We start from the raw sequence: 22,788 nt of genomic DNA, 5'->3' as shown, positions 1-22,788 counted from the left end.
TTGAACATAACGTTGCTAGTTATTTTGCGCTGAAGTGCCCGGTCTAAATATAAAACCTCGAATGAATAGCCATTGTAAGCGGAGGACAAACAAGACATCGTGGGCTTCCCCAGGCTGTTAAAATATTAGTGTTTAAGAACGAACTCAAGAATGAAATGTGAAAGTGCTTCATCTTTGAGAACGCCTGCAATCTGCAGAGAAACGTCTGACGAAGAGAATCAAAGTCTGAAAGAAAATTAATTGTGTCATGTACCTAAATGATGTTGACGGCAACACGTTTCCCTCATCAAGAAGGAGGCAAGACCATAAATGAGCATATCGTTACAAGGTTAGTCAAAGTATTAGGATTTGTCGTCATCTCTAGATGACTTTTGGAAGCTCCGTGAGACAACAGGTGCCTGTATCACGATGGTCTTACGTGCTTTAAATGACGATACAACATGGACACACACTCCACAGACACTTTAAGCCATTAATCAGTTCATGCTTTTAGAAGAAATGTAATTTACACTTCACTCCAAAAATTGATAAGTGTCAGGTAAAGGGTGACATTTCACGCAGGAAGACAGCTGTAATAAGGAAGCAGGACTATTCAATGCATGTAATACAATCACAAAAGTCACATGGTTTTTGCTGTCCCCAACACATGGGGGAAGAAACCCCCGCCCCCCCCTGAAAATTTCATTGCATTGCTTGACAAACAAGAGTAGCATTTTAGATGCTTTCACACATTAAAACACTGGAATGTAAGTTGCACTTAAAAAAATTATACATGTTGCATTTCTTCAAGCTCATGATTAATTAAACTTTTTAAAGTACTGTCACATGTATATCACTGGCCTCAGTGTTATACAAGAACTAATTTCCCTGCCATACCCCATGTTTATTCATAACATGCAAAATAAATGTAAGAAAACTCTAAAACCAACCAAAAGACTGGTCTACTGAGGTATGTATTCTGCTGCCCTCGGTACGAATCTTTGCGGTGTTCTCTTGGTTATGGTAAATGATCAGTCTCTTTAGACTTGGGGCATTGTTGGGGGGGGGGGGGGGGGGGGGTGCGCTTACGGGAACATTAGCCTCTCCAGTCCTCCCTCCCCCACCACTTATGGGTGAACCCACATGATCTCCACTACTCCTGAGAGCGATCATACAAGGAGATGTAGCAAATGGCTGTTGCCCATCTATGACAAGAGGTGATTCTTTCCTCAGCACAAAGAGGCACACAAAAGTCAGAAGCAGAGTGGAGGCCTTGTGGACCCAGTGGTGTCAGGCTATAGTGACAGTAGAGAGAGAGAACTGGCAACAACAAAAAAAAATCAATTTAGGTAAAGGGTGGACTGCCCCGCCCTGGCCACAGCCCTGCCAATTGGAATCTGTTGAAACAATCAGGAGACAGCCCCTTTTTTGCCACTCTCAAAAGAGAGGGAGGTGGGATGTTGAGCAGGGTGTCATTTTGTGTGTGGGGGGGATAAACATTCAGGAGTCGGGGTGTGATGAGCACCACTCTTTGTGGCAATTCAGTCACAGCAGTGGGGGGAGGGGGGATGGTGGTGGAGGGTCCGGCCTGCACCCTACAGAGCCGTTCTCCCTCCGTGCTTCACAAATTTAGGAACGCAGAAGAGAGTGGTGGTGGGGGGGATGATTTATATTCTGAATTCTGTCAGTTGCCTCAGAATTCACAGTGAAATACTGTGACCTGAATGTAAATCTTCCCAGCACAAAAAAAAAAAAAAAAATTCGGAATTTACATTTCCAGAGGGTGCACTGCTTTGTTTTTTTCTTTTTTGGAAAGCAATGAAGAGTAATAAAAGCTTGAGTCTCGGTTCCCCGTCCTCTGGCCTGCACGCGCCAGCCCCTGGCGAGTCCTCAGTGACGCAGCCTCGATTCCTCTCCGCTCTTCACGGCGCCCGTGAACCGCTACCACTGCGCTCCGCCCGCCTCTCAGCCTGTCGGGAAAGAGCAGAGGGGGGCGGGGTCACCGTCTCACGCAAATCTGCAGCAGGAAGCACGCAGTGCCGTTTCATCTGACTGCACAGCCTATGGGAGCCTACGGGTTTTCGCAGGGACATAGCAAAGCACGTGAAACCGGTCTCGCGAGACCAACTCATCACTTTCCACAGGTTCATTTCCTTGATGAAAAACTATTTTCATCCCCCGCTCTTAATTTTTTCCCAATGTAGAAAGCCAATTTCATCACTGCTACATCCTCTAACACCAGGAGAGCGTGCACTAGCATAATGGTCAAGAGAGCGTGGACTAGCCTAAGGGCCAAGAGATCATGTACTAGCCTAAGGGTCAGGAGAGAGTGTGCACTAGCATAAGGGTTAGGAGAGCATGCACTAGCATAAGAGTCAGGAGAGCGTGCACTAGCATAAGGGTCAGGAGAGTGCACTACAGTGAGCGCACTAGTTCTTGCCTTACGTCACAGACCCCTTGCAATCCCACCAGGTCATCAGAAACTTCTCTAAATATGTAAAATATCCTTCATCACACACAAAAAACAATCTTGACCAAACAAAAATATACAGTGAACTGAAATAATATTTTTGAAGACCTAGAAAGTGGACTATTCCATTAAATCCATTGGTTCTATAAATTTTGTTGGTTTTAATCACATTACTTCCAGCAACCAGAAATGCATTATTTGGGCTCACACACTGAAGTAGATGGTCATATACATTAAAACTTGTCCAACAAACAGAAAGAGGGGAAAACTAGGCTTAGGACTACCAGTTTGGCGAAAACAGTGCCAGAAACCTCCATTAAAGTACCACAGAAGGAGCGTGAGTACTTACTGTAGATCCCTTCCAAACCCACAGGCTTAAGAGGGCCATTACATCAACACTCATTTGTCCAAGTTGATTTTCACATAAAAGCTTTTTAATGTGCATTAAGCCATTCAGTGATCATTCAGTGAGTAAGCCATCATTCTCTCTCAAATTGCCACCAAATACTTAACACTAATCAGATTCTGGAAAGCAAGGGTTTGTTAATGTAGGAGGTTTGGCCTGGCCTTTAACCAACCTGTCCTTCTGAGGAAAACACTCAAAACAAACATGCACGAATGCGCGCACACACACACACACACACAAACAATAGCCACCTAAAGTGCTGAGCCTGACATGACAGTGGCAGCATGTTTGACAAACCTTGACAATGTTACTAAAGACTAGCACATACAGGCTAGGCCAAAGGTCTCAAACTCCAGTCCTGCAGGGCTGCAATCTCTGCTGGTTTTCTTTTTCCTTTCAAACAGCAGCTAAATTAGACCTTGGAAACAAGGTGTGCAGACTCTTTAGCCAATCAGTGTCTTAAATAAAGCACTTGAGTGCAGGAAAACATCTAAACCAGAAGACACAGTGATCCTCCAGGACTTGAGTTTGAGATTCTTGGGCTAGGCAAATAGATGTGCATAGCCATAGAGATGTGCATTACGAAATGGGAAAACTATGACATGCCTTAGTAGATTTAGTTGTATTAGTATTTGTTTCATGTCTAAACTGGTCCATAACTCTCACTGGTTCACCATATATGATGTCATAAGTTTTGAAAGATCCATTAGCATAGTTGTCCAGGCCCATTTCTCACAAGAGTTGCAATACATGTGCTGTTCAACTCCATGGACAGTATTACAGGACAAACTAAAATCACATGAACATAGTCCTCAGTGACACAGTGCAAGACTGCAGACTCAGAGGACAGGAAGTGTGTGCCCTTCTACAAACCATAACTAAAATTCATAGGACAGGAAATGGCAACAGATAAAGTAAACATCACATCTGGATTTTATTCACGGTTCAATGACCATATCCCAGAAGGCATCATTGCATTATTACACAGTTTGACATATCTCACTATCTAGCAATGTGGAAAAAATACTTTCAATAGGAATAGCCAGCTTGTTACAAGCAAACTGCAGGCATCACATCTATAAAAGTGAGATTAAGAACTCCAGTTAGAACAACTGGATAAGCTGTTCTCAATATTTTTTGAAAAGCTAGAACAACATTTTAGGAGGAGCAGGGATTGCACTGATCCCACCCATCCAAACTTCCTACTCAGCACTAATTCTGCAGGCCAGCCCAAACAGGAAGCAGACAATTTTCAACATGACTTGGTCCCAACCGCAACATTATGATGTCATCGAAGAATTACATTAGCAACAGGAATCCAGAGCCTGTTAGACAGGATGTACAACTTACAGTTTCCCTTAAAATTAATTAGGGCTGATTTGAATAAATACTCCATTATGGTTTTAAACACCACATTGGCTGTGTAACAGGAACTGACTTTAAGTTTAAAAAATCTTCTTCCACAATGGTAAACATGTATCATTAGACACATATGAGGCTGCTAAGCTCTCTGGGAAATGTTTGGAATTGGCAGCAGGACCATAATTTGATCATCTTCTCTGTAAGTTAGCGAGTCTCTGATTAGTGTTTTCCCATTTAGAGCATCAACGTCTCAGACAAATGACAGGAAAAAACAGGCGTCAAGTGAAGATGGAGCCAGAAAGGAGGGGGCAGCAATTTGATTCTGGGTTGTTCTCTCATCTCTTGAGCATCCATATTCCATCCATTATGCCATTAAGAAAACATCCCACTTAATGAGAGTTGGAACTGCATGCGGTGTTCATTTCATGCTGAAGCCATCAAACAGGATCTCCCCAGAAAAAAAAAAACAGGGCAGGAAGGAGAGCTGAAAATGAAGAGGATCCCAGGGGACTGAGATGGAGTGTGCTTCAGGGACAGTGGGAGTGACAGTGGGAAAGGACAGGAAGTGGTCAGTTGGGTCAGTTGGAGGTTAGTGCACGCAGTCCAGGAGGAATGTTCACAGGTGAAATGTTCGAGGGGGAAGAGCTCTCCTGCTGGTTAGAAGCGTGGTGCTATGGGTGAGACACACAGGTTAGAGCGGAGAGGCCGAGAGCCAAATTAAGGGAGGCCGAGCCAAGAGATGAGCAGGGAGAGCGAGTCACCGAAAAAAGACAGAAAGAGAGGGGGAAAGGATTGTTTTAATAAAAGAGGAGTAGTTTCGGCTGTCAATGGTTAGAGCTCAGCCAGAGTAAGCGACTTCTTACGGAAAGCCACCGTCTGGAAGCCCGTGATCTGGACCGCACCTGAGGACGGCTGCTCCGGGACCTCCATCTCCGTCGCTGTGTCGGCCGGCATCTGGTTCTCATCCGAGTCCGTCGATGGCACGGGGGCGTCAGCTGCTTCGGGAAGAGAGATGGAAAAGAGGCACCAGGTTGGAGGAAGGCGGAGGTACAATGAGTAAATGTAAGCCCAGAACGGCTCATTCCACGAGTGGCCCACAGCCCGTGAAAAAAATGCTTCCAGCCCTTCAAGGTGTATGATCACAAATATGTGATGAGAATGTTCTAAACATTCTAACGCTGATGTAACAATCACTACTGGTCATTGACAGCAGTGGAGTTCTAGAACACAGCCTTTGAATTTTGGAAATACATTCCAAAAAACCCACTAGTCAAAGGGTGAATTGGCCCCATTATGGAAAACATTAGGTGCTTATTTGCCTAGAGTGATAAATCCTAAGAGTTGAACCATATCAAAGAGAAAGTGCACTTGTTGTACACAAACCTTCTGAGTCGGTCAGGGCAACCTGGCCTGTAGGGACGGGTTCCTCCTCCACCTCTGGGGAGTGGTGGGTCTGCTCAGTTGGTTCTATCACAGCAGGAGCATCATGGCATTGAGAGTCCGAGATGTCAGGCTCCTCCTGGGACTGAGAGACAATGACTGTGGGGAAGAGGAAGTTCAAACCGCTCTGAGTGCATCAAAACAGCAACTATAACAAACTGACCAGAGAAAAACCTTAATGCTGCAACACACCAACTGCAGCCAAGTCGCCTTAGCAATGAAGCACCAGCTATTGACTCCTGGAGTGCCTCCGGATCATAAAATATGGAGTACCCGTCCAACACTAACAGGGTCATTAAGTTCTACCTTATTAATGGCTCTGAATTAAGAATGACAAAAATGCACTGAGGACGCAGGGCACTATGAATGGGACCGACAGAGGCAGGTATCTTACCAAACTACAGGAGGTGAAAATGAATTTAATATTAATTTGCCCATTTCTATTGCCAGGTATTTGACCTCCAAGCCCAGGGCCTTGCTTGTTTTTGTTGTGACTAACGAGATAATTGCGAAATCAACTGGTTGATTGATCATTTAATTCACTTCACCTGGTTTGCAGGACCTGAAATGGTTGCAGATATTAAGGTGAAAACAAAAACCAGCAGGCCCTGTGGCTCTCCAGGACCTGGGTAGCAGACCTCTTTCCCAGCCCATGAGTAACGTGCAGAAACACCAAATAGTACCCCGCAAAGGTGAGATTAAAGGGCAAATCCAAGCAGAGGTGCGAGTACAGGGGTGTCAAACTCCAGTGCTGAGGGGCTGCAGTGTATTTGTGGTTTCCTTTCCATTAGCAGCCAGTAAAGAACAAGGTAAGATAATCACTTGTACTGAAACATACTGAAAACCAGCAGACAGCGTGGTGCTCCAGGACTGGAGTTTGACATGCCTGAGCTAGTAGGAAGAAGATCCTAAAAGTCCATCTCTAGACTGCAACCCTGATTAATGCGATTCTAGCAGCCCATCTCTGTTCCCGAAAGCGGGGCTTGTTGAGTTTACCTGTCTGTTCACTCGTCTCTGTCCCCTGTTCTAGAACACAGCCTTTGAATTTTGGAAATACATTGCAAAAAACCCACTAGTCAAAGGGTGAATTGGCCCCATTATGGAAAACATTAGGTGCCTATTTGCCAAGAGTGATAAATCCTACGAGTTGAACCATATCAAAGAGAAAGTGCACTTGTTGTACACAAACCTTCTGAGTCGGTCAGGGCAACCTGGCCTGTAGGGACGGGTTCCTCCTCCACCTCTGGGGAGTGGTGGGCCTGCTCAGTTGGTTCCATCACAGCAGAGGCATCATGGCATTGAGAGTCCGAGATGTCAGGCTCCTCCTGGGACTGAGAGACTACGACTGTGGGGAAGAGGAAGTTCAAACCGCTCTGAGTGCATCAAAACAGCAACCATAACAAACTGACCAGAGAAAAACCTTAATGCTGCAACACACCAACTGCAGCCAAGTCGCCTTAGCAATGAAGCACCAGCGATTGACTCCTGGAGTGCCTCTGGATCATAAAATATGGAGTACCCGTCCAACACTAACAGGGTCATTAAGTTCTACCTTATTAATGGCTCTGAATTAAGAATGACAAAAATGCACTGAGGACGCAGGGCACTATGAATGGGACCGACAGAGGCAGGTATCTTACCAAACTACAGGAGGTGAAAATGAATTTAATATTAATTTTACCCATTTCTATTGCCAGGTATTTGACCTCCAAGCCCAGGGCCTTGCTTGTTTTTGTTGTGACTAACGAGATAATTGCGAAATCAACTGGTTGATTGAACATTTAATTCACTTCACCTGGTTTGCAGGACCTGAAATGGTTGCAGATATTAAGGTGAAAACAAAAACCAGCAGGCCCTGTGGCTCTCCAGGACCTGGGTAGCAGACCTCTTTCCCAGCCCATGAGTAACGTGCAGAAACACCAAATAGTACCCCGCAAAGGTGAGATTAAAGGGCAAATCCAAGCAGAGGAGCGAGTACAGGGGTGTCAAACTCCAGTGCTGAGGGGCTGCAGTGTATTTGTGGTTTCCTTTCCATTAGCAGCCAGTACAGAACAAGGTAAGATAATTACTTGTACTGAAACATACTGAAAACCAGCAGACAGCGTGGTGCTCCAGGACTGGAGTTTGACATGCCTGAGCTAGTAGGAAGAAGATCCTAAAAGTCCATCTCTAGACTGCAACCCTGATTAATGTGATTCTAGCAGCCCATCTCTGTTCCCGAAAGTGGGGCTTGTTGAGTTTACCTGTCTGTTCACTCGTCTCTGTCCCCTGTTCAGCCGGGAGACTGGGGGTCTGCTTCTCGCAATGGGGCTCCACTGGGATGGGGCTCCCTGGTTTTTGGGCAATGGGGCTCCCTGGTTTTTGGGTAACGGGGCTTCCCGGTTCTGGGGCATCGGGGCTCCCTGGTTTTTGGGTAATGGGGCTTCCCGGTTCTGGGGCATCGGGGCTCCCTGGTTTTTGGGTAACGGGGCTCCCTGGTTTTTGGGTAATGGGGCTCCCTGGTTTTTGGGTCACGGGGCTCCCTGGTTTTGGGGCAACGGGGCTCTCTGGTTTTGGGGCAACAGGGCTTCCCGGTTCTGGGGCATCGGGGCTCCCTGGTTTTTGGGCAACGGGGCTCTCTGGTTTTTGGGTAACGGGGCTCCCCGGTTCTGGGGCATCGGGGCTCCCTGGTTTTTGGGTAACGGGGCTCCCTGGTTTTGGGGCAACGGGGCTCCCCTCTGCTCCTGCACTGTTGGGCTTCAGGGGGCTTTCCCCCAGGGAGACCCGCGGGGACTGCATCTCCATCTCCTCACCCCAGTCCGACACTGGGTGGTACCCCTCCATGGGCGAGAAGGGGCTGAGAGGCTTGGTGGACTCTGGGGAGTCCTGGGCGCTTTGGGGAGAGGGTATATGCACCCTTGGCCGAGGGGTACGCTGCTCCTTGGCCCCATCTGTCGCCCCCTGGGGGCGGGAGGGGGAGGCAGTTGGGGATGTGGGGGTAGTCTTGCCCTTTGCCTTCTCCTTCTCCTTTTCCTGCATGGCCACCTTCTCTGCCACATCCTCCTCCTCCTCACTTTCCACCTCCTCCTCCTCTTCATCCACCTCTACCTCCTCGCCTTCACTGGCGTCCTCCCATTCGTCCTCGTCGTCCTCCGCTGCTCCTCCACTTCTGGCCGTCTCCACGACTACCTCAACCTGAAAGGGATGCATCTGTTCATCTCACACCCAAAATACCAGCATGGTGCCAATGCAGAATGCTGAATGGATGAGAATGCACCCGTATGCACATCCGGAACATTCCTCATTAAAATTACAAACATCATTACAGTGGCTTGGCCCTCATCGCACACGCTCAGGTGAGGGATGCCGTACCTTATCTGTAGAGGAGGGAGGGGCCTTCTTCTCCTTTACCTCGCTCTCCCTCTCCTTTACCTCGCTCTCCTTCTCCTTCACCTTCTCCTGCTCCTTCTCGCTTTCATCCTCCTTCTCAGCCTCCCAGCGATCATCGTGCATACTGTAAAGAGAACAGTTGGTCTAATTAAAGTGCAAACAGCAGGCTGTGGCGCTAATCCTAATGAGACCGACTAGCGGGGTTACGGACACGCATTGCACACAGGACCGCATGCCTCACTGAGCCAAAAAGGCCAGAAATCACAACACACCCAGCCGCTCGGCGTCTACGATCCGCAGAAAGCGGCCAGAAGATTAAACACGAACACAAATATCAAGAGCGTGGCGTCGGCAGAGGGGACACGTCAGCATTTCCCAGCGGCCAGAAGATTAACTGGTCCAATGAGACGCGATTAAAATGCAGTGTGCCGGCATAGTCGGGTCCGTACCTGTAGCTTTTGTTCTGGGTCCGCCCCCTTCCGCGCCCACGACCGCCACGACCCCCATCTTTGGGTTTGCCCTGTCCCAGGAAGTCCCCGATCGTGGGGGCCTTAGGAGGCCTCTTACTGTCATCTGGAGGAGTGAAGAATGGAGAAATCCGAGACATGGAGATTAACATGTCAGGAAACCGCAGAGAGAACAATGTTAATAGGGGGCTGATGTTAATCAAAGGGAGGGCCACACCTGCCACAGTGATAAATTGGACTGTCTGTCTCCAGGGACGGACAGTAATGTGCTTCACACAAAACACGGCCTCTTAGGAGGCAAAGAGGTTACGCGCTGCGCAGGACATTTCAATGATGCAGTGAATGCTGTGAATAGCAAAACGCCGCAGTTCACGCCACAGCCAAAGCGGTCGGTGAGCGTTGCAAAGCGCATTCGCCAAGTGAGGCCAACGTCATCTCTGGCAGAGCAGTGGAAGAATACGTCACGGGAAAACGGTCGCTCAAGTCTGAATGAGAGGCGTATCTCAGATAGCATTTTCTCCAAGTTACAACTTTTTCAGGGAAGCCTAGAACCGATTATTCATCTACCGCAGACCATAAGTGAACAACTCCTGGGTTTAGTGGGATTATAAAATAGTTAGTTCCACGTTTAACACTAAAACCGCTCTATCCGTTGGCCACCACTTGTCTACAACTCTCCAGCGAGGGAGAGAGGGCTTCAGATGCACTCCCATGCAATAAGGCTGACCTGAGGCCCTGCTGCCTCTCTGCGTATTGGCATTGCGCCCCCTGGCTGTGGAGGACATAAAAAAACGTAACTGCAAACCACCATCTCAAAATAACTCATGATTAACACAGGAAATATACTTCTGCCAAAACAAGATGGGGAACTAGCGTACCTAAAAATACCATATTGACATTTACGTGTAATTAAATGCCAGGTAAGGGTCCTGATCATTCATTTGTCCCTGACATATTAATATCAACAGGTGCTAGCACAAGGAATTTAATGATCTCTATAAAAAAATTAAAAAAACACACCAAACGGTTAAAAAAAGTGTTGTTGTCGCTGTTGTTGTTTTGCTGCTGTTGTTATATACAAATATATCTGGGTGAATCACTTTGCATAACAGACAAAACTGAATATTTTTTTTACATGAGAAATAACATGACAAATCACGACATCATGGCATGAGCACAAAGCTGCAATAAAACCAACGTCTGATGCTGAAAGTGCCCAAGTCCTATATTTTATCCAGACAGGAGGAAAGCATTGAGGGTTACAGAGACAGGGGGGAAGAGTCAGCCACCCTGTGGACTACCCCACATGGTTTCCCCTGAAAGGAGTGTTTTTAATGAGGGCAATAAATCATTAGACGCCAAGTGTTTTGGAAAGCGTTCCTTTTAGGAAGTAAGAAGCCATCCCTGTCACAGAGTGGGGGGGGGGGAGGAGCGTGGCTTACCCCTCCTGATGCCCGGGTCCGATGTGCCCTCTGTGGCCACAGCCGCCGCCTCCTCCTTGAACCTGTGAACGGCAGGGGGGAGGGTTACACCAGCAGATCTCCCACACGCTGTCAGCCAGGGTTACACCAGACTTCTGGTAAAGGGTCTTTTGTGTATGCGTGTGTGTATGTGTGTGTGTGTGCACGTCTGTGTGCATGCATGTATGCGTGTGTGTGTGTATGTGCGTGTTTGTTTGTGTGCAGTTCTGTTCACCATGTTTTCTTCCCCAACGCGAGTGTGCATCATACATACATACAGTTCACCTTCCTGGTGGTACAGTGACCGCAGATGCAGAATGTGAAATGAATCTCATAACTATTGCACAATGCATCAATGTAGGCGCAACCCGATAAAATTAGTCAATTAAAAATATTAAAAATAAATCCTCATGCGAGCCATGGGCCGTCTAACACTCCAGATACAATGGCAAGAGACAGAACGAGTGAGCGCAGAATTTAATTAAATTATGCTGAAGGGAAATCAAGACTTCCTGTTTCTTCAGGCAAAGCTCATTTTCACGTCCAGTTGTCTCACAGTGACTTGGGTAATTCTGTAATGAATCACAAGATAATATTACAGTATAATAGCGAGACCACTCGGTACTGCCCACTCCCCACTCAATAGCTTGCTCAAAAACATTATAATTGAATGGCCAGTAAGCTAAACCTCCACAGGCTTCTGCATGAAATGAGCAGACAAAAGGCACACATAACTTCCCAGGAATCACTAGCATTCACCACACCACCTTCCAGGGACGTCCAAAAGAGGCAGTTAAAGTCACAGACACCCAAAACATGCACGGCTCAGCACGGCTACTCAAACAAGGGGGGGGGAAATAGTGCTATAAACAGCCAGGACTGTGATCAATAAAGAAAACTCAGCCACGGCAACTTCTCCAGGGACAAGAGAACAAGCCTGAAGCGCTCACCGCAAAATTTTAATAAAAGAGCGGGGACCAGGCTGGCAGTAGTTTAAGCCACTATAGTGCCGAACAGGGACAAAAGGCATCTAAATGTTTGGTGTAATAGAGAGCAGCTTGTCACCAATTATGTGGGTGAGGAGTACACTTAGATGCTTTGTTACAGCTAACTTGAGAAATATGTGACAGACAATCCCAGCAGGGGTGCATGTGTGCGTGTGCGTGTGTGCTGGTGTGTGTGTGTACGTGTGTGCGTGCGTGTGTGTATGCGTGTGTGTGTGCGTGTGTGCGTGCGTGTGTGTATGAGTGTGTGCGTGCGTGTGTGTATGCGTGTGTGCGTGCGTGTGTGTATGCGTGTGTGCGTGCGTGTGTGTGTGTGCGTGCGTGTGTGTATGCGTGTGTGTGTGCGTGTGTGCGTGCGTGTGTGTATGCGTGTGTGCGTGCGTGTGTGTATGCGTGTGTGCGTGCGTGTGTGTGTGTGCGTGCGTGTGTGTATGCGTGTGTGCGTGCGTGTGTGTGCGCATGTGTGTGTGCGTGCGTGCGTGTGCGCGCGTGTGTGTGTGTATGCGTGCGCGTGCGTGTGTGCGTGCGTGTGCGCTTGTGTGTATGCGTGCGTGTGCGTGCGCGTGTGTGTATGCGTGTGCGTGTGCGTGTGTGTATGCGTGTGCGTGTGTGCGCGCGTGTGTGTGTGTATGCGTGTGTGCGTGCGCGTGCGTGTGTGCGTGCGTGTGCGCTTGTGTGTATGCGTGCGTGTGCGTGCGCGTGTGTGTATGCGTGTGCGTGTGTGTGCGTGTGCGTGTGTGTATGCGTGTGCGTGCGTGTGCGTGTGTGTATGTGTGTGCGTGTGTGCGTGTGTGTGTGTATGCGTGTGTGCGTGCGTGCGCGTGCGCGTGCGTGTGTGTATGCGTGCGTGTGTGTATGCGTGTGTGCGTGCGTGTGTGTATGCGTGTGTGCGTGCGCATGCGGCGCTCACATGGTTTCGGTTTTCTGGGCGTCCCACTCGCGCCTCCACTGGCCGGTGGCGTTGCGGTGGCGGGCCAGCCGCTCCTCGTCGATCTGCTCTCTCTCCTTCTTCCAGCGCAGGTACTCGGCCCGCTCCCGCCCCGTCATGGACAGGGTCATGTCCATCGAGCCTCTGGAGCCCGGCCGACGAGACTGCTTTGGGGGGGGGGGGGGGGGGGGTGAGAAATTGAGCAGTGGACTGATACCCCCTTTCTGTCTAGATGAGGACAGAGTATTAACCACAGCCATTCCTGCCCTTGACAGTCCTTCAGTGTTGTTGTAACCCTTTATTAACATTTACATGCTTACGAATACTCAGATTTGGGGTAGGCCTATGGTTTCATTCGAGTGGGGCGCCCACATCCCGCCGCGCAGGTCAGCCGGGCGCCTATGAGCCCGTCTAGCTGCACCTGACATGTCATCGTCTGAGAGAGCCCAAGTTGCGAGGTGCGGTGTGATGAGAAGCAGCGGCTGACATCACACGCGTCAGTGGGGAACGTGTGCTCGCCCGCGCTTTCCCAAGTCGATAGCGACGGCAACGAGCAGTGACAAAAAAATATATATGATTGACCATTCCAAAATCGGGGAGAAAAATGGGTTAAAAGCATTAAATCATTTAACAGCCCAAGTTATTTTACCTAGTCTGGAATTTTTTTAATACAATATTCACATAACTTCCTGAAGGGAAGACCGCTCAACACCCCTCCTGAGCTTCTCTACTGAAGCCCTGACGCCAGAGCCCCACCCACGGCTCACCATCCACTCCTTCTCCATCTCCGTGCTCGTCTTCACGTTGTCGAAGTCCACGCCGCCCCAGTTGCGGACGTGCCGGCGGCTGCCCTCCTTGCGGTCCATGTCCGGGATGGGCCCGCAGCGCCGCGGGTCGTCCAGGAAGTTGCGGTTCGGGTGCTTGTCTCCGTCTCCCTGTGGGACGGAACGCGACGGCGCCTGAATAATCTGCCCTTCGCTGCGCAGCGTCTCTCTTTAGACGATGCTTGCTTTTCCACAGTCAGGCCAAGTCCAGCTGGTGCCCAAAGGGTTACACCACACAGACTGCTGGGAGCTCAACATCCTTACCGCGTACACGTGCACGTATGCGCCATGCTACGCTCTAAAGCGACCACAGGTATGAGAAAGGGGGAAGTTGCTGCTGTTTGTCATTATTAACTTCATTCTCCCATTGAAAGATGGACACTAACATCTGTGTTGTGATAACAAATAACCTGTGATAACTCTGGCCTTGGCCTTGACCAGGTCCATTTACCCCTACGGGCCCAAGAGCTACCCACTGTCAACAGAACCCCACCCAACCTGGACCACGGCACTGCTAATCACCAGACTGCCAGATCCAGCTGGCATAAAATGCCTGGGAAGTGAAAAATAAACTGGAGTAACTAAGAGAGGAATGAGAGGTGGCTTCTTTACCCTTTGACCCCTCTCGTACTCTGCAATCTTCTCCATCTCCTCGTTCATCTTCTCGATGTTCTGGCGCCTCTTCTCCTCCCACTCCTGACGGAGGAACAGACAGGCTTTTGTAATTGAGGCCCGGAGGGGCCCACGCCAAGGGCTAAGGCGTGGACACGCAGCGGATATGCACACAATGGAAATATCTTGAAAGGAGCGTGTGTCACTTTGGAGCTATGCCACATTAGTGCTCAATACACAGGGACGGCACAAGGCTTATAATCTTCCTGCTCACTTAACATGGACTGACGCAGTGTAGTCACGCCTCTCCCGTCGTGCTCGGTGTCAGTGTTCTCCCATTTTAGGAGTGTAAACTAACCTTGGACTTCCTGTCGCCCATGCCTCCCTGGGGTGCGCTTCCTCCACCTCCGCCTCCGCCGCCACCTCCTCCGCCTCCTCCACCTCCGCCTCCGCCGCCGCCACCTCCTCCGCCTCCTCCTCCTCCTCCTCCTCCTCCTCCACCGCCGCCTCCTCCTCTCCCCCTCCGACCGCCACGGGGAGCCCGTTCGGTCCGGCCGGGCCCCTCCCCCGGCTCGCTGTCCCAGAGTGGCCGGTCTGGCCGAGGCTCCGCCCTGTCGTGACGGGGCTCCCTCCGGTCCTGCCTGGACCCCCCGCGGGGCATGGCCCTGTTCAGCCGCCCCGACCCGGCCCTCCTGGGCGGGCTCTCGCCCTGCGGCCTGGGGCCCTCGCCTTCCTCCGTCCCTCTGCCGCCACGGGGCGTCGCTGGCTTCCTGTCGTTGATGACACGCTTCTCCTGCGGGCAGGAAACTGAGTCACGACCCATGTGAACAACCCGCAGTTGCTCTACCTGTTCTAGGCCCGAATGAAACTGCCTGTTACATGAGGCACACCAAGGGCTCATCCTGACAATACACAAAACCCGCAGTATAGAGCACATTAAAGTGAATAAGCCAACTTTGTGCTTTAAGGCACTCAATTAAAAGCCAGGAAAAGTGTCTGGTTGTATACGCAGTAATAAATCAGCCCAGCAACAGACACGGAATAAGGCGCAGGGAAGGTCTAATGTGATTATTTAGTAGCAGTAATCACAAGCAAGGAGGCGTTCTGGCACCGACACGCGCGTCAGCTTTACCTCTGGGAACCTACAAGTGCCAGATAATTTCATTAAGAGGCCAGCCTCCACGTATTATATCGGCAAATAAATATGATTGACTGCGTTGGCAAATTACCACCAGGTGTACTCAAGGCATCAGTTAATGCAAAGGGCCATTTCACAATCAAAAAATTAAGGCCATGTCTCAACAGGCATGTTTAATATACCCCTGCTTGATGATCCACCTAAATCACCACACATGCGCAGCAGTACCAAAAATGGTACAGTGTGGCCGGATGGTTTGTGTCTGCTAAGTCTGGGAAGTTTGGTAAGTCCAGGTCTTCCAGAATGTTCTAGGGATGTGACCTTTAAGGACCACAGAGTGAGGTCCAATTACGAGTGGCCATCTGGGAACAACAGAATCACAACAGGCACTGATTAAACCGCGCCAGAGACCGTCCTGCCGGCCCGTGGGTGGGTGATTAAAAACGGCAGATATTTTAAGACGTGGCACATGGATGCTCCAGAGAGCCCTTCAGTGGCAGCAACTTTCACACATGGGGTCCACTGATCAACTACTGTTACCATAGTCATCCTTCATACCAAGACCCAGCAACATACGGCACCACATGCTTACTTGGTCTTTGGTTTTAAGCCTCCACAAGGAATTACATCAAGCACATGCAGGGGAGCTGCCCCTAATGCTTGATGTGCCCCTCCGATTTAATTTCAACTAGTTAATGTTGGTATTATTATTGTTACGATCATTATTAATTCTCATGCATTCATTTTCGGAAACTATATTGTTCACATAAACTGGGTGTTGTAAACCTGTTTTAGGTTCTAGGTTGGCGAGACCTTTCCTTACCAGTTTGAGCGTCTGCCCCTCGAAAGGTCTCCGCACACCCGTGCATAACATGATCACATCGCCCAGAGGTTTTTGATTGAAAGGAACCTGGAGATGAACTGCCATCCTCCCACAAGGCAAGTGAGCTTGGGGGGGTGGGGGGGGGAGGCGAGCGATTAGGCAATGCCATGTTAGCTCCATCATTACATTATCTTTGGACCACGCCTTGTGCTTGGTGCCATGGCCAGACAGCGTGCAGAGGAGTTGCCCATAACAGTCATAACAGTGCCTTAGCTCGAGCTCACCCCCGCCGGTTTAGAGAGGTCCACGGTGACAGTGAAGTTCTCCTTCTCCATCCTCCTGCGGTCGACCTCTGCATCGTGGGGGCGTGGCTTGCGGGCTGTTGTCACAGCAATCCCCTCTTGCTCCGCCTTCTTTTTGTCTTCCTCGATTTCCTGACACCGGGGAAATGGTAGGGTGAAGAGCAAAAGGGTAGATTTAGTGGATAGTTATAGACTTGGACAGTGGATTTACAACTATACCTCTGCACATAAAACTGAATGTCACTGGAAAGTGAAAGAATGATGCCATGAAAAGCAAGGGCGTAGCTGAGGTGCATTCAAATACAGATGCAAATTATGTTGGTAAAACAAACATCTTTTCACACTAATATTTGAATACTTCAAATGAATTACCTAGTTTCACTGCTTGGTGGTATTCACTGGATGAACACACTAATCTACCTTGCCAAGGGTGGCGCATAAACTAGGATATAATCTCCACGTAAATAGTCGCTAACTAACCACTGAGAAATAGCATAACAGGATTAAGAGTTAGTGTATGCAGTTAATACATTTACAAATATAAAATGCACTTTTTTTTAAAAGTTGAAATACATTTCCATGGCTTAATGCATTAACTCCAATCAGCATAGACTGAGTCTGTGTCCAGAGGACTCTTGGCAAGAGCCAACAAGCACCAATGAGAGACATACCAACCCCGTGCCGGGACCTGTCATGGTTAGCTGGGAGAATCTGAGTCAATGTGGCAGGGGGTACAGGAGTCCTACCGAATGCTGAGGTCAGGTTCTGTAGAGGTCATTAAGGGCCAGAGGGTGTGCACGGCAGCACTCATCAGGCTGATTTACTTGGCTTGCTCACCTGGTATCGCCGGACCAGAGCCTCATTCTTCTTCCGAAGTGCCTCGATCCGCCTGTCCAGCTCGGCATCCTTCTCCTCCTTCGTTTTCAGATCCACTACTGTAGACTGGGGGCCCAGAAGAGAGGGGCACATGGAGATAAAACAGTGAAACGGCGTATTAGAAACACAGGAGCCATAGCTGAACATGCCAAAGTTGGGAAAGAAATTTCATCGAAGCCAGAAGCCCACGACAAACAGGGGACCATTAAGTCTGGAATCTGATAAATTAAATGATCCAAAATACAACGATTTACCAAACAAATAATTATTAATTGGTACTCCTACGTTTTTCTTTTGACCATAATATACATGCATCATATCTGTTTTTCAGGTTAGTCTATATTGTCAAGTATATGCGATTACAACATTGGGATGTTCGGACACCCACAGCAACATATACAAAAATAAACTAAATGTCAGCACAGGTGCCAATTATAAATTGAGAAACAACAAAAAAACCAAAAGCTGTCGATGAACAGCGGTTGGGAACTCACCATGGCCGCGAGCCTGCCTTGTTAAGAGCTCGAGAAAACCTCCCTCTCAAAGCTGCTGCACGAACCCTATGAGGACATAACCAAATGATGTGATCTGACCGCAGAACATTTTAGTAGACGACGATTTAGCGCAAACGGGTCGTTTTGCATTCCATTCAATTCACTTTCATTTTCATATAAACATTGTCACAAAGACTCTGGCAAACACTAAATAGGTCATGTCATTTCGCCCTAATTCTTGGTTTAACACTGCATTGATACTAGTTGTATTACCATTCACGGTTGTATTCCCTTGTAGGAACAACCTCATCATTTCATTTATTTAAGCTTTATTTACCCAGGGTAGGTTCACTGATCACGGATGCTCTTTTGCAGGAACGCCCTGCTTCACACTCACACACATTCACACCTGGGAGATGCCCAGTACAACCACAATCCTCTAATGTTCGCCACTGAGCAGCTCCACTGGAGGGAGAGAACATTTTTTAGCCAATTAAATCAGGGGATGAATAGGTGGCAAGTTTTTGCAAGAGCCAGATCTGGGATTTTAGCCAGGACACCGGGGAACCCCCTACTCTTTGCGATTAGTGTCATGGGATCTTTAATGACCACAGTCAGGACCTCGGTTTAATGTCTCATCCGAGAGACGGCATCTCCTACAGCACAGTGTCCCCATCACTGCACTGGGGCATTGGGGTTTATTAGACCAGAGGGAAGATTGCCCCCTGCTGGCCCACCAACACCACTTCCAGCAGCAACTCAGTATTCCCTGGTGGTCTCCCATCCAACTACTAACCAAGCCCACACCTGCTTAGCTTCAGCCAGTCGGCAGGAGCAGAGTGCGTAGTGGTATGGCTGCTGGCATCATACCTGTCAACACTGGGTAGTGAAAATAAAGGAGATTTTCCGCGGGTCAATTTATGGCAGCAGCTATAGCCCACATTGGTTGGACATTTGGGGGGCATTTAGGTTGTTATGCACTTATAAACGTAACGTGAACTGTTGAAAAAAATACAAGGATATCGTCACACAATGACTTTTCATGATACTTCAAAACATTCCAAAAATACAAACTGCTATTTCAGTATGTGGGTTTCACAACAGTATACAATACACGGGAAAATACGGGACCAATAGATACATAGATAAAACAAGTCGTCGCAGGAGAAGGGCTTAAAATAACGAAGAATATGGGGGGCGGGAATACATTCACAAATTATTTGCGTTTGAAGGATAATTTTTTATTTCTCTATAGACAGCCAATATAAATCTTCAGTGCACGGTTCAGACCTCAAGGCGGTTTCATTTGCAACAGGAGGAATGAGGAGACGAATAAATAAATATTTGTTTATGGTGTGTACCGATTAAAACAAACCAGTTTAGCATCACAGCTAAACCAAGTGGCGTAATAACGTTCGAAATTTCCGTGTATTCAATCTTTCATGACACGTTAAATAGCTCAATCGCTCCTTATGGAGAAGTCCCCCTTAAGCGTATTAGTGAAACAACCATGCAAATAGTCTTGCGGGGGTTTTAAAGTACCAAACTCAGCATCGCATACGACTTCTAGTCCTCTAAATAGTTACTGCATTCGTGTTGAAGTCTCAGCTTGGGAAAGTACGGTTTCACAACTTGTCCGATGATATCAATAGCCTAAATGTTACCAAGTTTAAGGTAGATCAACGGTCCTGAATCGCTACATTAAAAAGGCATTTCTTTGTGGAAGAAATAGGCTAATACAGATAGAAAACCTACCGTCAGAATGAAAGCTAGGCCTATTTAACAAGGAAATTAAGAAAGGGTCACGGTATTAGGCTGAATTGGAACATGCATGTTTACCTGTTTATCCGCGTATTAAGATTATATCCGTCGCTGGGCCTGTTGAGTCTTGCTACAATGCTTGATACAGCGCGTTAGTTTCGGCCCTCACAAAAGTGTGTCCTCGTATCCACTTCCTGTATGCTCTACTCCAGCTTCCTGCCAAATTCTGAACCTTTTATATATTTAAAGAGGCAGGGAATAAACCCTGCGACTTTTTCTGGAGTAGGCTTACAGTAATTCAGAGACCACAAGGCAGGACAAATAAATGATTGAATATACAAAATAAGACTTTATGCGTTCGCGGGGATGCGCGCGCACACAAACAGAAAGCACAGGACTACATATTTTTCTCTTTTTGGTATGTAGCTTTCTGCTTTCTATAAGAAATGTAAACAGAAAAGGTAAAGAATCGTAAAAATAACTGTGGAATCAAGGTACATGTAAAAACGACTGTTTGGATAAATGTCGTTGACTTCAACATATAAATGTAGGCTAAATCATCGGCCAAATAAACTTGCAGACTAATCAACTTTTCTACCATGCCCTTAATGCTTTTGTCAAATGACCGGTGGTTTAGGGGCCAGTGTTTTTCAACCCCGGTCCTGGTGACCCTCACTCTGTATGCTTTTTTGTTCCAATCTTAGTAACAAGCTCTGTATTGTAGTGAGCTGCTAATTGTTCTTAATTAGACAGTTATTGTTCTTTTACATTACATTACATTCATTTGGCAGACACTTTTATCCAAAGCGACGTACAAAAAGTGCATTTCATGGTCATAGACAACTGCTGAACACAGGTTCAGTAAGGTACAATACTTATTTTGTACAGCTATTTCTAGCCAAGAACACAGTTCACACAGTGAACACTATTCTGACCTAACATCTACAAAACAAACTAGGCAGAAGAATAAGCTGCAGTATTAGGACAAATACAAATTACGAAAAAGTGCTGGGATGGGGGAACATGTAACAAGTGACATGAAGGGGGGGGGGGGGGGGGTTTAAAGAGTGAAAGAGTTCTTAATTTGACTTTTTAAATCTATCGAAGGACGTTTTATCCTCTTAAAGTTGCATAATACCAGAAATAGCTACATATGCCCCCAAAAATAAATGTCCCATATTCACATCCTAGGAATTTCAATCAGTCCGACCAACTGACGCTTTAATTTACTGAGCTGTACTATATGGCAAATAATTCCAATTGAAAGAGGTTCCGTTTTTAATGGATTCAATTACAAGCAGGCGAGGTGTAATGTAGGCTATGTATGTAAATTGAATGAGTTTTCTGACAGCAAATGGCAGCAAGCCAAACCTACATTGTGTTAAAATACATTTATTAAAAAGAATTCACTTTTAATTTAAGTTAATTATGGTAGCCTACAACTTTGGCTTTGACAAAACCTTGCATTCACTGGGGGTCCCTAGGACCAGGGTTGAGAAACGCTGGTTAAGGCGTTTATACGTCCACCAGAGGCCGCCAAAGCCCGCACCATAGAATGAGAAACTATCAAGCAACCTCATAATTTGGCCCTGCAGTGTGTTTCTCGTTGTAGCCGTACGCTGCTAATCCAGACAAGTAATTCTTTAATGAGTAAATATATATTTATATATATATATAAGGCTAGGTAATTTGAAATACCCATAAATGCGAGACAGTGCCGCATTACGTTAATGCTTGAAGCAGAAAATGAAAGCTTTAAACATCTAAATATTCCTTCAAAACAAATATAGATCGAGTTAATTCAAAATAACTACTTAGAAAAAAAGCCGTTTTTTCATGTATAAGTAAAGAACCTATTTTGGTCATCTCAAAGTGTTATAGAGTTCCGGCTGGCCCTATGTACTCAAAAAGGAATTGACCGTGCTGAGATCGTTTGGTCTAAAAATAGAAAGGGGTGTTGTAATCATATGTAATTTATTTTTAGAAATATGACGTCTTCCGTGAAGAATTTAAGAAAATTCCCCCACCAAACGTGCATGAACGGCTCAATAATAATCGCGACACCAAACCATTTGGAACAAAATGACATCACCTTATTGCCGAATGAGCCACTGTATAACATTCATTCAACGGTATATGCATGAATTTAGAATGACTGTGGGTGGGGTAACATCACCGTGAGTGAATAATCTCGCAAGTGGATCATTTATAATAGGCCTATTATGTGTAAACAATACTGTTAACTTGTTTTGTTCCATTTTCGCGTGTGAGTTCAAGACACGCCTTCAGTTATCGCACGTGTCACTGTTGCACTAATCCTTAGATAAACATTGAAGGGCGGATCCAACATCATCAGAGCCACAGTGACACAGTAACCGTTTCGGCATTGCGAATATGGTTTTCCAGTCAGGTTAACAACTACATTCAATACATAGGCCTATTCCGAGATCACTAGGATATAGAATATGTTACCCTCACAAAACTGAAATAGAACTGTATTGACCTAGCCTTCCGTCGTACAACGACGGAAACACCACCACCAACAACAACAACAACAACAATAATAATAATAATAATAATAATAATAATAGCCTAATAGTAGTAGTAGTAATAATAATAATAATAATAGCCTAATAGTAGTAGTAATAATAATAATAATAATAATAATAACAATACGTAATTGTGCAGCCATTTATTTTGTTTTTCCACATCAAATCGAAATAGAGTCATTTTTGCAAACATATAATCTATAAGTCATGGCAACTCGTCTCCTACTATGACAGTGGTAGAGAAAAGGCTTGCACTGAAATGACCATATAAACGACAACAAATCAATTCTTGGGGCTGACAGGCAGGCGGGTGGGGGGGCAGCAGTCGTGGACGATGTAGGTTGACGTTAACACCGAATGACACAGCCACCCTTGTGTGTTAAAGAGAGCTCTCGCGCTGCGCTTACTTGCTCAGCGGTGTCATCATAGCAGGAGAGGCAGAGTCTGCCGCCGAACCAGCCGACCAATCGTTTCACCCCTGCCGCGGCTGCCGGAGCACTGTTTCCGGGCAGAAGACGTACGCG

General features: G+C 47.1%; 1 protein-coding gene across 10 annotated transcripts; it reads right to left on the bottom strand.

Annotated features, from left to right (window-relative positions):
* Positions 1-452: 452 nt before the first annotated feature.
* On the bottom strand, positions 453-22,788 carry ccdc9 (coiled-coil domain containing 9). 10 transcript variants are annotated; one of them, XM_035386572.1, is made up of 16 exons: positions 19,794-19,911; positions 17,955-18,020; positions 17,422-17,526; positions 16,567-16,716; positions 14,680-15,114; positions 14,322-14,405; positions 13,653-13,820; positions 12,868-13,049; positions 10,936-10,997; positions 9,476-9,599; positions 9,009-9,150; positions 7,901-8,831; positions 6,847-7,002; positions 5,601-5,756; positions 5,120-5,215; positions 453-1,949 (listed from the first exon to the last, which is right to left on the bottom strand). In XM_035386572.1, exons 2-16 carry the CDS (start codon positions 17,955-17,957, stop codon positions 1,945-1,947), a joined length of 2,799 nt encoding a protein of 932 aa, XP_035242463.1. In that variant the 5' UTR covers positions 17,958-18,020; positions 19,794-19,911; the 3' UTR covers positions 453-1,944. The 10 variants fall into 10 exon arrangements, with proteins under 10 accessions (XP_035242463.1, XP_035242464.1, XP_035242468.1 ...); XM_035386573.1 differs by having other exon boundaries at positions 5,120-5,212; XM_035386569.1 differs by lacking the exons at positions 453-1,949; positions 19,794-19,911 and adding exons at positions 3,766-4,888; positions 22,672-22,788 and having other exon boundaries at positions 5,081-5,215.

The sequence above is a fragment of the Anguilla anguilla genome, chromosome 12, assembly GCF_013347855.1.
Source record: "Anguilla anguilla isolate fAngAng1 chromosome 12, fAngAng1.pri, whole genome shotgun sequence".
Lineage (NCBI taxonomy): Eukaryota > Metazoa > Chordata > Actinopteri > Anguilliformes > Anguillidae > Anguilla > Anguilla anguilla.
The sequence above is the reverse complement of the archived record's forward strand: the minus strand, read 5'-3'. Positions and strand labels throughout refer to the sequence as shown.

Bases quoted from the DNA above. Each gene is read 5' to 3' on its own strand.
- ccdc9 (XM_035386569.1), bottom strand. The intron at 9,151-9,475 runs GTACGGACCCGA...TTCTCTTTACAG, and splicing joins ACCCAGAACAAAAGCTACAG to TATGCACGATGATCGCTGGG. The intron at 5,757-6,846 runs GTTTGTGTACAA...TCTTCCCCACAG, and splicing joins TGCCCTGACCGACTCAGAAG to TCATTGTCTCTCAGTCCCAG.